General features: G+C 41.1%; 2 protein-coding genes across 2 annotated transcripts; both read right to left on the minus strand.

Moving 5' to 3' along the window:
* Positions 1 to 205: 205 nt before the first annotated feature.
* Positions 206 to 5,266, minus strand: LOC310771588 (cytochrome P450 2J2-like; the record flags this gene model as incomplete). Its single annotated transcript, XM_083664167.1, has 9 exons — positions 206 to 452; positions 993 to 1,134; positions 1,236 to 1,423; positions 2,413 to 2,554; positions 2,643 to 2,819; positions 3,663 to 3,823; positions 4,164 to 4,316; positions 4,520 to 4,685; positions 5,075 to 5,266. The coding sequence occupies 9 exons, from the start codon at positions 5,264 to 5,266 to the stop codon at positions 277 to 279; spliced, it is 1,497 nt and encodes a 498-aa protein (XP_083520293.1). The 3' UTR covers positions 206 to 276.
* A 2,681-nt stretch (positions 5,267 to 7,947) lies between these two features.
* On the minus strand, positions 7,948 to 12,899 carry LOC310771589 (cytochrome P450 2J2-like). Its single transcript, XM_083664168.1, has 9 exons — positions 12,662 to 12,899; positions 11,707 to 11,869; positions 10,997 to 11,146; positions 10,449 to 10,609; positions 10,174 to 10,350; positions 9,658 to 9,799; positions 9,348 to 9,535; positions 9,098 to 9,239; positions 7,948 to 8,446 (listed from the first exon to the last, which is right to left on the minus strand). Exons 1-9 carry the CDS (start codon positions 12,842 to 12,844, stop codon positions 8,271 to 8,273), a joined length of 1,482 nt encoding a protein of 493 aa, XP_083520294.1. The 5' UTR covers positions 12,845 to 12,899; the 3' UTR covers positions 7,948 to 8,270.
* Between the last annotated feature and the right edge of the window lie 1,009 nt (positions 12,900 to 13,908).

A 13,908-nucleotide genomic window follows, 5' to 3' on the forward strand; every position in this document is an offset into this window, starting at 1 on the left:
ACCAACTGGCCAAAGATGTGATAACAGATATGATAGTAAATCATTTTGTATTTTCAGCAGCATTGAGAGTCGAGCCTCTTTCCTACACATTTCCTACAAGAACAATTTGTTTAATTACACACAATGAAAAATACAAGCAGATTGATACATATGAAACCCCATAGGCAACTATACAGCAGACAAAGTGGGATCTTACAAAATAGTTGTAGCTTTCTGTTACAGACCATTGGTTACATTATTAATGACATGAAAAGGGTTCCGTACGATCAGCGAGGTTCAGCGAGCCTTGGCATGGACCTTGAAGGGATACGGTGTGCGTGTAATTCCAACGATCCCTTCTGTACTCAACTCTACTCCATCCAGAGTGGAGAAAGAGAACTTCTGGAATAAGCTGACGAAAAACAGGAACAGCTCCATCTTGGCTAGGCCTTCTCCTGCACACGCACGTTTCCCTGACACACAGATACACAAGATGTAGGACAAGGATAGAAACTCAGGATCACATAATTTTCCAGATTTATCAAATCATGTTGAAAATTAGGGATAAGTTAGAATTAGTTCTCAACTAGAGACTGAGAACTTTCTCCCAGCTTTCATTGTTAAAACTGGGTGGAAATAGAGTTAAAAAAAAATCTGCATCATAGAACCAATCCAAAGTGCAGAAGGGGCGGTCACATGCAGAAGTCGCGTGCTTGTAAACAGATAGAACAGAATCAAATAATGTAACGTTGCTCAGGACATGGATTTTCAATGTCTCTGTGTTACAAAGTGATTCCAGGAATCTTCAGTTTGTTTCATTATGTAGGATAATGGGAGGAGAGCATGATTTCTGTTAACTTGGCAAAGGCCAAAGGGGCGTAGGTTTGTTAGGTTTGTAGGTTTGTTTGTTGTCTCACGGCCGTTCAAACCACTTTCTTTTACAAGAGGTTTCCCAGACGATTGGTAGGTGTAAATCTCCAATTGTCTGGGAGCCGAGACTAATGTTAGTTTACCTGCAGAAAAAGGCAAGAACGCTTCTCTCCTCACAAACTTGCCCTCAGCATCCAGGAAGTGTGCAGGGTTGAAGGTATCTGGAGTCTCCCATTCATTCTTGTCAAACATCACAGAGGTCAGGATGGGAATCACGGTCGTACCCTAAACACGACTCAGAGGTTAACACCAAGCAATGTTGCAGCATTGGCTGACTGACCAAGCCAGTTTAGACTACTTGAAAGACTGAAGTCTGAGTAGATCACCTTGGGTATGAAGTAACCCCCCACCGTTGTGTCCTTGGCGGCCATCCTGAATGCGTTGAGGGGAACAATGTTTCCCATCCTCTGGATCTCATGGATGACAGCATCAGTGTAGGGCATGTTGGGTCTGTCGGCCATAGTGGGCTGGCGGGTCTGTCCAATCACTGTGTCTATCTCTGCCTGGACTTTCTCTAGGTATTGAAATAGAAGGATTTAATCTAATAGCAATTAGGGAAAAAGGTTCAGGACAAAGCAACTTGATTCCATCAATCATCTGTATAGGACAAAGCATTTTAGAGCAAGCTCTTTTGTCAGGGCACAATACATGCACATTAAAACATTACAGCAGGCAGACACCCACATTAAAGTATCTATTTCTATTCACAAAAAGAAGCATTCTCATTCCCACTACAGGACAGGTGCTGCTTTTTCTGTGTGTTTTAATGTGCATATAGTCTTCTCTTATGTGTTGTGCCCTGATGAAGTAGCTTCCACCAAATCACATGGGATAATAGGGTGATAGGGGATCAAAAATTCCCGTCCTGAACCAATGTTATTAGCTTTATCCTTGCCTTGGAGGATAGAAGGACCCCTTCAGAGGTCCTTTGGGGAAAACTATTACAAACTACAACAAAGATTTAAGGTTTATTATTATTATTATTATTATTATTATTATTATTATTATTATTATTATTATTATTATTATTGTTATTATTATTATTATTATTATTGTTGTTGTTGTTGTTGTTGTTGTTATTACTAGTGCAGTACCATTCCCCTCCCTCTCCTTCCCCCATTCACACATCATGGTCTCCCACTCTTCATCCCCTCATCCTCCGCCTGCTTGCACCACTCCCCCAATTGGTCAAATTGAAATTCGACATTACACTTTCTCAGGTCACCAGCAGCACACACGACAAGTTTCAAGACAATCGGATGAATTACATGAAATTTGACACTGCACTTTCTTGGGGCCCCAGCAGCACACACCCACAAAGGTGTTTTTTCTTTTTTGAATTTTGAATTTTTTGGAGCATTTTGCCTTTATTTGATAGGACAGTAGACAGACAGGAAAGGTGGGGGGAGAGAGAGAGGGGATGACATACGGCAAAGGACCACTAAACTCACATCTGCTCTTTTTCAAATTCACAGAGAGCTCAGGGTTTAGGATTTCACCTACCCTGGATCTCGGGGTCATTGATGAGGTAAACCAAGGCCCACTGCAAAGTGGTGGATGTGGTCTCAGTTCCAGCTATGAACATATCAAGAGAGCACAGAGCCAAGTTGGCCTCATTGAAGCCTAGATCAGAATCTCCTTTGTGCTGTTGAGAAATGAAGAAAATAATATACAGTATTGAATGAAAGGGCAATGATTGTACAGCATTGTGTGCAGTGTAGCTGCTCACATACATTTTCCATTTCCTTGAGGAAAGCATCGATGTAGTCCCGGAGATTGTTGGGGTCCAGGTCCTGCTTGTGCCTCTTTATCTCTTGACTGATGAAGCCTTCCAAGTACTTGTAGTGGCGAAACATCTTGTTGTGAGGGCCTGGCAAATGCTTCATCACTTTAGGGAAGGCCTCATACAGCTACAGGAAGAAAAGTCACATTGGTTTCAATCATGCATTGTTTTTGGCCATTTATTCAATAAATCTGTGTCCAGAGACAATGTAGCGACTCTGCCTCTGAGAGCACATGGGCCCCCTGACCATAGAGCAACAGAGCTGCCCCTCTTCTTTTTACCCTCCTACCCTTGCCTAGGTCCAGACCTTCGAATTTGCCTGCTCCAAGTGTAACGAATTGACAATTCTGTCCGATATCAGTCTACTCCACCTTCCTACTCAAATGCAGAGGAGAGGCCGGTAGAGGCTGCCAATCTTCTTGGTGATGATCTCAATGGTTTACAGTAATTATACTCATGTCTCAAAACTAATGTGCTAATGATTTATTGAGGCTAAACACAGCACCTTTAATGAAGCAGGATTGTCCTACATCCGTTCCCAACCTGTGGGCCGGGGCACACTGGTGGGCCACAAAGGTATTGCAAGTGGCCCACCAAATCATTTGCAAAACATTACAATGTTCCTGAAGAAAATGTAATTATTATTATTGTTATGTATGAGAATGCATTTATCCATTGTTGAATGATACCGTTATTTAATTTGTAATACATTATGTTAATTAGCCTATTGTAGCTGTGGTGCTGATGGACAGCTCCTTTTATCGTTAAAATAAAAAGTGCTCTGAGAATGCATTATTTGGCCTCTGTACTGTTTATGGTAGGATGTTATGCCACCAACATTTTTGAGATTTTCAGAGTCGGAAAAGGTTGAGGACAGAAAAAAAAAAAAAATTTTTTAGAAGAGATGTCTCTATCTACTTAAAAAAACAAAAAACACAATGACTGAATTAAAAGGATATTGTTCTCTTACTACACCCCATACGGAGCCCTCCAGCCAAAGGGCTTCAGACAGATACTTTAACATGATATGGAATTTGTGGTCGTTGTAGTCAAACCGTCTCCCGAACACCAACTGGCAAATGATGTTGGACACAGCATTGTTGAAGAGGCGTGCTGGGTTGAAAGGTTCACCTGGAGTAAAGATGTCCAGAGTTCAGAAAATGCCATTGCTTTAATTATAGGAACATTTCAATCATGAGAGGCCAGTTGGTCAGATTTAACAAGCGGCTTTAATTAGCAAATGGCAAGCATGACAACTACTTTGGCGTATGACAGCTGTTGCTTGTAATGATGTGTGGGAATCTGAGCCCATACTAATTGTCAATTTCTCCGGATAAGAGCGTCAAACAGCTTGAATTATGTGCCATTTTGTTTAAGGATCCACTTGAATTATTGAATTATGCAGTAATTGTTGTTTTCTGTGTTGCTTCTCTTCCACTGCTCCCGTCCCTTCTGAACTACTTCCTCTTACCTTTTTCCTTCTCCACCTCTTCTTGTAGGTAGCGAATCTCCTCACAGATACACTGTTCCATGAGGCTTTTGCCCAGGCCGAAGCTACGTAAGGTAGACAAGGCAAAGCGCCGCTGGGTCTTCCATGTTTCACCATTGCTGTCAAAGAGACCAGCTGGACAAGCATGTAACACACAGTATAAGACACTCAGTTAATTTAGAAGTAGCCTATAATCATTAGGCTGAGTTCCATATACAGTAGGCCTACTGTGCATTAGGCCCTAATGTACAGTAGACCTATATGGAATTCATTCCTGTACAGTACATCAAGAGAGAGGTAGAGGTAGGGAATGAGACAGAAAGAGAGAGATTTTGTACCTGAGGTTCCGGAATAAATCCTGTCAGCTATTGAACGGTATGGCCGGTCCACAAAGTTCTCACCCTGTGTCACTATGGCTTCCTTCACCATCTTGTACCCAGACAGAAACACTAACTTATCCTTGCCAAGACGGACGCTGAACACATTCCCATAAACATCGCTGAGCTGTGGACATTAAACCAGAGAAGAGCCAACATTGGTTAACTAGTAAGAAGAAAACAGCAAGTACAAAATGTATGGGCATAGCAGCTGGAAATGTGCTTGCTCCTACATGAGATATATTTTCTTGTGTTTGCAGTTTGACCACTAGGTGTCAGTATTTCCCATTCTTTTCTAAGACTAAAATAAAATAAAGAATGCACATCTCCTAAAGCAATTGAAAATTAAAGAGAACTATAAGAAGAAAGCACAATTTGAAAATTATAAGTTACATTTACAGTTTAAACTTTAAAGCATTCCATTATTAATTTGAATATTTTATCCTAAAGTGCTCTAAGGTAAAAAAAAAAAAAGAAAAGAAAGAAAGAAGGAAGGACGAAAAGAAAAAAGCTTACCTTTGTAAAGTAAATGTGAGGCTGTTTTGTGTCAACACTGAAGAAGTTCCCCACAAAGGGAAGAGCCAGCGGACCCGGGGGATAGTTTGGAGGATTCCTGTATCTGACGAAATCCGCTATCAGGAGGAAGAAGGAAATAAACAGCAGTATCGCCTTGAGGTCCAGCTCCAACAAAACATTATAAAGCCACATGGTTAAGCAGAGCCAGGTCAGCAGCTGACCAGTGTGGAAAATGTCCCTCTTCCTGTTTTTCTGTTGTCACCGTTGAAGCACTTTGGGGTGGAAATTGTTCACTGAATAGGCGACTCACATCACACATCCAGTGACTACGTGCAATGAATATTGATAACAGAAAAGTAATACAACAACTAAGCTAAGTCTGAGGACAAAGGTGCTCAGAATCAGCCTTACATAATAACCAACTAGCCAACTGGCCACTATCCAGTTGATAAACAGGACTGGACTGTTAAATAGCCTACCTATGCCTACTTAAATATTTACCTATGCCTACCCTACCTAAGCCATAGCCATACCTATGCCTATAAACAACATGCTGAGCACCATAAGCAGCAAGGAGCACAACAATATTATCAAATTTGTTTAGAGCAGGTCTCCACAAAGTGCAAAAGATAAAACGAATTGTGATCTGAGCTTGGATTAAATCCAAGAGTAGAGAGAGCAGGGTCCAGATTGAGAAAGAGAGTGGGAATGAACGGAGCTTCATGTTGTCTAATCTACCTATATGATACAATGTCATGACTGGCAAATTTAATATTTTACTAGTTTGTATAGCCTGCCACAAGGTTACAGTATAGCCTACTGTATCTATTCTAGACTAGCCTACATGTGCTGGTGTTGATAAAAGAATGTAGTATTTTCATAGGTCCTTGTTGAACTGAATGCCTGACATGGCCTATTTTCTTCTTCTTTATTTTTAGATTGCTTTTCTTTTTCACATTTCTCTACAGCTCAAATTGCTTATGTAAGTAGAAGATGCATTTCCAGTTCCCTGATTTGCTGATGAGATAGTGGTGTAATTTGCATATTTGGGGGGCAGGTGCTCAAGTGGGGAAAAGTCAAAAATGTTGCCTAACTTTGCAGCGTTATTTAGCCCCCTTCACGACAAGCAGCATGACCTGGTGGGTACCAATGGATGCCTTATTAGGTCTTCTAGTTTCATGTGATGCAGTATCCTCACTCTAGAATTAGAAATGAGCCTCTGAGTCAAAAGGGCAGGTGCTTGAGCACCTCCTGGGGTCTATCTGTGTGCGTCCCTGGAAACATTGCATTGTTTGATCTCAGCTTTGAATGTTGTTGGACTTCAGTAATATTCTATTTTAGAGACGTTTTCATTCATCATTGTATTTGCTGGACCCTTGCCCAGCAACATTATCAACATAAGTAACACCAAAAATAAAGTTGGTAGGCAATTATTAGTCTGTGATGACCACATGTCATGTGATCATGACATGTGATCTGGTGATGTGTTCATTGAACACATCACCAGATCTGCAGGCCTGGCAAAGACCATCCTGCAAGGCTGTACAAGGAGGCAGGAGATGGGGGAGACAAAAGAAAACATCCAAGAGTGGACTCACTTAAAACTGGGTGAAACAGTGTGAGCTGCCGAGGACAGAGAGAGATGGAGAGAGCTTGTCGACAGATCGTCTGTTGTGCCCCAACGGCCCTCCAGGGTTATGAGATAGGTGACGGTGGTGATCACAACACAACAGTTCAAATGGCTGTATTTTCTTCAAATGTCAACATATCAACATGTGGCTTAGTAGAATGACATTTCAAACCTATAATTTCAAGTGGACTGATTAGTATCTCGTGATTTTACTGTTTACATGTTTTGTCTTTGTCCCAGACACATGCAGAACACGTTCATAAACATCAGCTAGATCTGGGCACCGAAGCAGAAAATAACTTGCCCTGTTGTCCACCATGTCTCTGTTATAAGGGTTGCACGACTTCAGATTTTTTTTTCAAGTGGACTTTCCTACCAATAAAGTCGAGTCGTTGTCGATTAATCGTCGTAGTGCAGTGCCGGTAAAAAAAAAGGGGGGAAAAGGGTAGTTTCGGTCAGTGAGTTGATGACAGCAGCTCGCGATGTGGGAGGAATGTAGCCTCAACACAATCATAATGGCTAGTGTTTACAGTCAGTTGAGGTTTTTGCACGTTTGCACACACTTTTGTCTGATTTGATTGGAAATATATAAATGCAAAAGATAAAACATTCCAGTATAGGCCTGTGTGATGTGATTCAGAGTTTGGACGTTAATCACTGTCAAAGTAAACAGTGTAAAATAAACATTGCGGAGTGCAGTTTGAGAAAACTGTGGGAATGAAAGGAGCTTAACTGGTCTATTGTATGAAGTTGAGTTGTATGGAAACATTTTGGTTTCCAAGACAACAAAAAACTATCTCTAAGAAACGGGGGAAACTCTCAGGGTAATAGTCTGTCACAAATCTACTTTTGTTCAATGGTTAAAGTCATTCATGTGTTGTGATGATGATTTCTTTTCTATATTATTTTCAAGTTGTTGTTTAAGCTATTGTAAACTATTGTAAACTATTGAATGGCAAAAGAGATTGGGGCAAAGAGAATTGAAGTAATGTTTGTCAAAACATTAAGACATGGTTTCAAACAGTCTTATTAGCCTGCAGAGCTAGTTACCCATCATTAAGCATCATTTAAAGGTGCAAAGTTTACAGGAGCGCCTACATGTTGGTGCAAAGTGTCATGTAATGCAAAGACATTATCAGTTTTATCCACAAAATGCAACTTTTATTGCATAATAAAAACAGACGATATGCTTTATTACAGCACTTTATTAGTTTCATTGCAGATATCATTAATTTAATGGAGGCTAATATACATTAACACAATCAATGACTGACAAATTCAAAAAATTACTTTTTTTATTGTATTGTTATTTGACCTTTATTGAACCAGTTCTCATTTACAGTGATGATGGCCTCAGCAAGAGTATATAAAATAAACACAGTCAACACAAACCAACACATACATAGAGCAAAACACTATGTACAAGAGAAGGTGAGTTATCGGGTATATTTTGTGGGAGTGTAAAGGGAGAAAGAGGTTATTATTTTTTAATACTTGTCAAAAGGTTAAGCATCTACATGTGCTGATGTCGATCATGGAAATTCACTGAGAAGTGGACAATCAGCTTCACCGAGGCAAGGCTAGCAATTTGAATTGCTCAGGGCAATAGGTAAAGCCCATCACACCCTCCAGGCTGGGCATTTCTCCAGGAACAGGGGCGATGGTGAAACGTTGGAGTAGACCGGCAAAGAAAAGGAACAGCTCAATTTTGGCCAGTTGCTCCCCGAGACACACACGCTTACCTGTGGAGAAAGAGACAACAGTAGCTAAGGTTTAGCACTTTCTTAAATATGTCTTGCTATCAGTAACTATTTAATTCTTAATCAGATTGTGTCAAGGGAGCAGGGTAGGAAATTAGCGGGGGCTCGGGGCAAAATCCCCATGAAAATAAATAAAAAATTGCCCTTGGAATTGGGATGATGGATTTTGTTCCTTATTTGCAAAGCGTGCCCAGATGTTGTTCCTTATTTGCAAAGCGTGCCCGGATTTTGTTCCTTATTTGCAAAGCGTGTCCGGATTTTGTTCTGTATTTGCAAAGTGTGCCTCGAAAATTGCCAGCTAGGCATCGGCAACTTCACAACCCTTGTCTCCTCCACTCTTTGGCCCCCTTCTCCTTTACTAGTTACCTCAGTGACAGGCAGCACAAGCTAGCTGGCCATCTAGTTCACTAACTAACACTAATGTGTTTTTTAATACGCAGACAACGTTTGATAAAATTGCCCTGAAAATTATCCAAAATGCCCCATAAACATGTTTCACAAGGGCAAGCAAAACAAGTTAATTTCCTACCCTGCTAGGGAGTAAGACATTCTAATTTCTAAATATGAACCAACATCATTCTTGGAAATTGAATAGTATGAGAACTGTTGAAAATGAAGTAGAATGGGATGGACCTGCAGAAAATGGTAAGAAGGCTTCTCGTCTGCGGAACCGGCCCTCTGAATCCAAGAAGTGTTCAGGGTTAAAAGTATCTGGAGTCTCCCACACATTCTTATCAAACAGCACAGATGAAAGGTTTGTCGTAATAGCTGTACCCTGGGAAAAGGGACATAATATGCTTGTGATAACAGTTGTATATTAATAGTTTGCTAATTTTATGGCTTCACAATTAGCCAGCAGTGAGTCTGGCTAAAAGTCCTTTACCTTGGGTATGAAGTATTGCCCCAGCATAGCGTCTTTACTGGCCATTTTGGGGAATCCCAGAGGGACAATATTTCCCATCCTTTGAGTCTCATGGATGACAGCGTCAGTGTAGGGCATTCTGGGTCTGTCGGCCATAGTGGGCTGACGGGACTGTCCAATCACTCCGTCTATCTCTGCCTGGACCTTCTCTGTGTGATGAAACCAAGCCAGAACAGTCATGTGATTTTATAAACTGCAGCTCATTGGGTGTGTTATACAGTTGAAATGCCACAAAAATGTGTATGTCAAAATGGAGGAGGATTTCACTCACTCTGTATCTCTGGGTAGTTCATCATGAACACCAGGGCCCAGCGTAAAGTGGTACCAGTGGTCTCTGTCCCAGCCTCAATCATGTCCAGAGTGCATATCGTCAGAGTATCTGTGTTGAAGCCGGCCTGAGGATCCTCTTTCCTCTGTCAATGAGACGGCAGAAAATAGTAATGTTATTATGGGGTGTTGTGTTATTATCAGCTACTTTATACATTCATCTATACAGTATGACATTTTTCATGCCGAATTTACCATTGGGGGAGAGCTCTCATGTAGACATCCCCCCCAAATATACCATGGTTACGCCCTTGTATACTTTAAGGTGTGGCTGTGGCATTTTGTTGTGTTATAACTTCCATTTATATTGGGCATTTTTATTGCATTTGTGTATTTTTTTTTTTTTTTTACTGTAAACCCTGTATGCAAACCAAATTTCCCTTACAGGACAATCAAATTTACTTTGCATTGCATTGAGTTCCAGGGAGCTTCATATAAAATCTAGAAATATTTATTTGACCTTCTCCATCTCTGCCAGGTAGGTGTCTACATAATCACGGGGATCCTCTGGGTTCCACTCCTCCTGGTGCTTCTTTATTTGCTCCTGCAGGAAATCTGTGATCTTCTTGTAGTTGGAGTGGATGGTCTGGTGAGGTCCTGGCAGGTACTTCAGCAGATCCGGAAAGGCATCATAGAGCTGGTTCAGGGACAACAGTCAGATTAGTGACAGGCCAATGGTGCAGTGCGTTTTGTGATAATACAATTAATTATGTTAATTGATTTTGAATTGCCCACCTGAGCTCTAGCTGTTCCAGCGAGCATAACAGCCTCATTGTCCAACCGCAGAAGGTTTTGAAAGTTTTCGTCGCTGTAGTCAAAGCGTTGTCCAAAGACCACAGCGCAGATGACATTACCATTAGCATTGTTGATGGTGTAGTGGGGGTTGAATGCTCGTCCTGTTAATATAGTTAAATTCTATGAACTGATGATAGAAAATGTTTAGATATGATGGCACACTGTCGACACGCTTATGCATGTGTGTCTGGTGAGGTTATGACGAGTGAGTGATTTAATTATATTTAATTAACAAGGCCAATGGTGTGGGGAGAAATCACTGTTTTCCCACAGACTTTCATTAAAATCTCCAGATAACAAGATGGATGTATTCAACAAGTTGTATACTACTAACAAGGGGACGCTACCCTGCATCCCCTGCAAATCACCCCATGGTCATAACAATTCTGTGCAGTATTATTATATGAACCAGGCAAAAGGATTGATGTTGGTTTACTGCATTTATTCACAGAACTAGCAGACTAGTCCATATAATCTGCTTACTGTACCTTGCTCTTCTTTGAAGGCCTCACAAAGGAAGGTGCTTTCCAGTTCAGTGTGTTTCTCCAGTGACTTCTTGCCTTCTCCAAAGTAGTGCAGGTGGGTGTGGGCAAACTTCCTCTGCATCTTCCATAGGTAACCGTTGCTTAAAGCTATGCCTGTGAATGCATCATTTCAACTCTTATTAACTAAGCAAATGGGGTCTCTGCAAAGATGGGATTGTTGCATAGTAGTCTGAATTTAAATCTGCAATATACTTGTCTTTATACTGTTTTATCGGCCGTACCAGCCGCTGGCTCATCTCGTTCTTAAGTTATTAGTGTTGTCTTATTTTATTTATCAGCCGCACCAGACGTATGCTCTTTTATATTGGCCCATCGTATGTCTAAATGTTGTTACATTCTGATTATTTATGACATTGTATGTATGGTTTGCACTTTATGTTTTTATGTTTCAAGCCTCTACGCCTTGCTGTAATCCAATTTGCCCTTTGGGACATTAATAAACTACTTGAACTTGAACTTGAACTTTATCAGGGGGGGCGGGGGAGATATGATATCAGACTGAACTGTCAACTTGTTACACTCAGCCAAAACTCAACCCTCAGTGGAGTGGGTGGATTCAAACCCATGGCAACTTGAACACAGCAAAAATAAAAAAGCTTGTTTAAATGCTGGAGAAAGGAGCATGATTCAAGATAGTTGTGTCACTCACTCACCAATGCCTTTGAAGACGACATGAAAGAGAGGGACGATGGGTCGGTCAGCAAAACTATCCAGCTGGCTGACAAGGGCCTCTTTGACCATCTTGAATCCGGAAATAAACACCATCCTATTACCGCCTCTCCTCAAGCTGAACACTGGGCCATACTCCTCAGTGAGCTGGGTGGGAAGCCATGACAGGAAACAGGAAATGTTTGACAAATGAGAGTGAGACCCAATAATGCTTTAAGCTTAATTTATACTTATTATAAAGTGTCGCTCAGCACATGGTCGCAGACGAAAAATAAAGTGTCGCTCATGTTGCTGCATTTATGCTTCTCTCCACGGCGCAACGGTCACGTGACGCTAGAGACAGAGGGAGGCAGAGAACTAGTGCAGTGCAGACAGGCAAGAGAGGGAATGCTGTCAGTGAACCCACGTCGGAGGCAAGATGTAACTGCAGCCGCATATAACGACACACAACCACACAATCACCTCCTCTCTCGCTGGGAAGTTGGTCACGGTGTTCTTTGTGATTTTCACGAAGTCATACATCAAGGACAGGCTGATAAAAATACCGGGGACACGCTCATTAATTTCATTTCAGCGAAAACTAAAACAAGGAAGTCGCGCGTGCCCGTCTATATAGCCAATCAGACTTGCGCGACATTATGTGACGTAGTCAGCGACACTAGACATTTCACCAGGTAGCAGACACTGCTCGCAGACACTTGAAAGTGTCGACTCAAGTCCTCATTTCTGTCTGCGACCATTTCAAAAGTGTCGGCAGACGAAGCATAAATTGGGCTTACGTCTTCAAATATTCAGCATAATAGGCTAGAAAAAAAATATATTTTTGTAGGCTAAATTGTAACACTTGAAATTTAACAGCTTGGATTGAGTGAAATACATGAAATTGATATCCAATTAGCATTTGTTGTATGGTGGCGAAAGTGTTATTGTTAATCTGACCTTGTCAATGGTTCTGTAGTCTACTCCAGTGAAAATATTCCCTAGGAAAGGCACAGCCCAGGGTCCAGGTGGGAAGTTGTTCGGTGCCCAGTTTCTGACTACATCATTCACCAGTAACGCCACAAAAATGAACACCAGCCAACTTGTAAGGTCCATACACTCAAACAATCGCTGTAAAATCATGACGATAATGTTAAAAAGCCCTCTGGAAAAATCACAGTCTGAATGTGGTGGTCCAGGAGACCCTACCCCTGATGGAAAAGCTTTGTGAGAGGAGAGGAGGAGCCTGAATACCAGGCTTAAAAAAAACAACGGTTACGTAATAATGTAGGGGGAAGTGGAAAACATTGGACAGAGCAAGTTCACATAAGTTCAAGCTCCGCCTCCACCGGAGCTTGAACTTGTGTGAACTTGCCTGGGTCCAGAGCAGAGTCCACATCGTTTGAATCCGCCCACGCCCACTCCACCGACTTAAATGGAGTGAAAGTCTGATATCAGGCTATGTGAACTCTTTTAGCAAATCGTATCATACATTTTAGGCATATTTGATTGTAAGATTTTGGCTTGTAGAAAATACGGAGCTAGTAAGTCACTGCCAGTGACCAGTGTTGGGCAAGTTACTTTCAAAATGTAATATAGCCTACTACATATTAGTTACTTTCATTTCAAATTACTTTACAATATTACTGTCTGTGTAGAGTAACTCGTTAGGCTACTTAATTATTACACTACTTTTGCATTACTTTCACCAAAACAACAGCAGCAGCAGAATGACATTGCCCCTCAGGAACCATCCCAAAAAATAATTTAAACCGCCTTGAAGTCAGTGTAAACAATCCAAAATTCAAAATTGTATTATTTTCCTTTGTTATTGTCATCTATAATGGTTATTTGCATAAAAACACATGGTTTGATTAGGGAATGATTGTATCTTTTAAATAGGTGCTTTGATTAAAAAAATGTAACTCAATATGTAACTTGAGTTACTTGACAAAGTAACTGGTATAATATTAGCTACTGAAATCATAAGTAGCCTATAAGTTATATTACTGAGTTACTGCTAAAAGTAATAGTTAAGGCTACATGTAGGCTAATATGTTACTTTTGTAATGAGTTACCCCCAACACTGCCAGTGACTCACTGGGCATAAACAAAAATTGGCATATCAGCTCAGCACCCGCACCCCACCCGCCTTCTTCACCACTTTGACGTCTCTCCCCAGTCCCACTCCCCAGTCTCTGCAGAGA

Source organism: Poromitra crassiceps (genome assembly GCF_964638095.1).
Source record: "Poromitra crassiceps genome assembly, contig: HAP1_SCAFFOLD_847, whole genome shotgun sequence".
NCBI classification, from domain to species: Eukaryota; Metazoa; Chordata; class Actinopteri; order Beryciformes; family Melamphaidae; genus Poromitra; species Poromitra crassiceps.

What these genes read in the sequence shown, in the direction of transcription:
- LOC310771589 (XM_083664168.1), bottom strand. Translation starts at nt 12,844, where the DNA reads ATGATTTTACAGCGATTGTTTGAGTGTATGGACCTTACAAGTTGGCTG. An exon ending in ACTACAGAACCATTGACAAG is followed by an intron (nt 11,870 to 12,661) that starts GTCAGATTAACA and finishes CTTCCCACCCAG; the next exon opens with CTCACTGAGGAGTATGGCCC. An exon ending in GAACTACCCAGAGATACAGA is followed by an intron (nt 9,536 to 9,657) that starts GTGAGTGAAATC and finishes TTCATCACACAG; the next exon opens with AGAAGGTCCAGGCAGAGATA.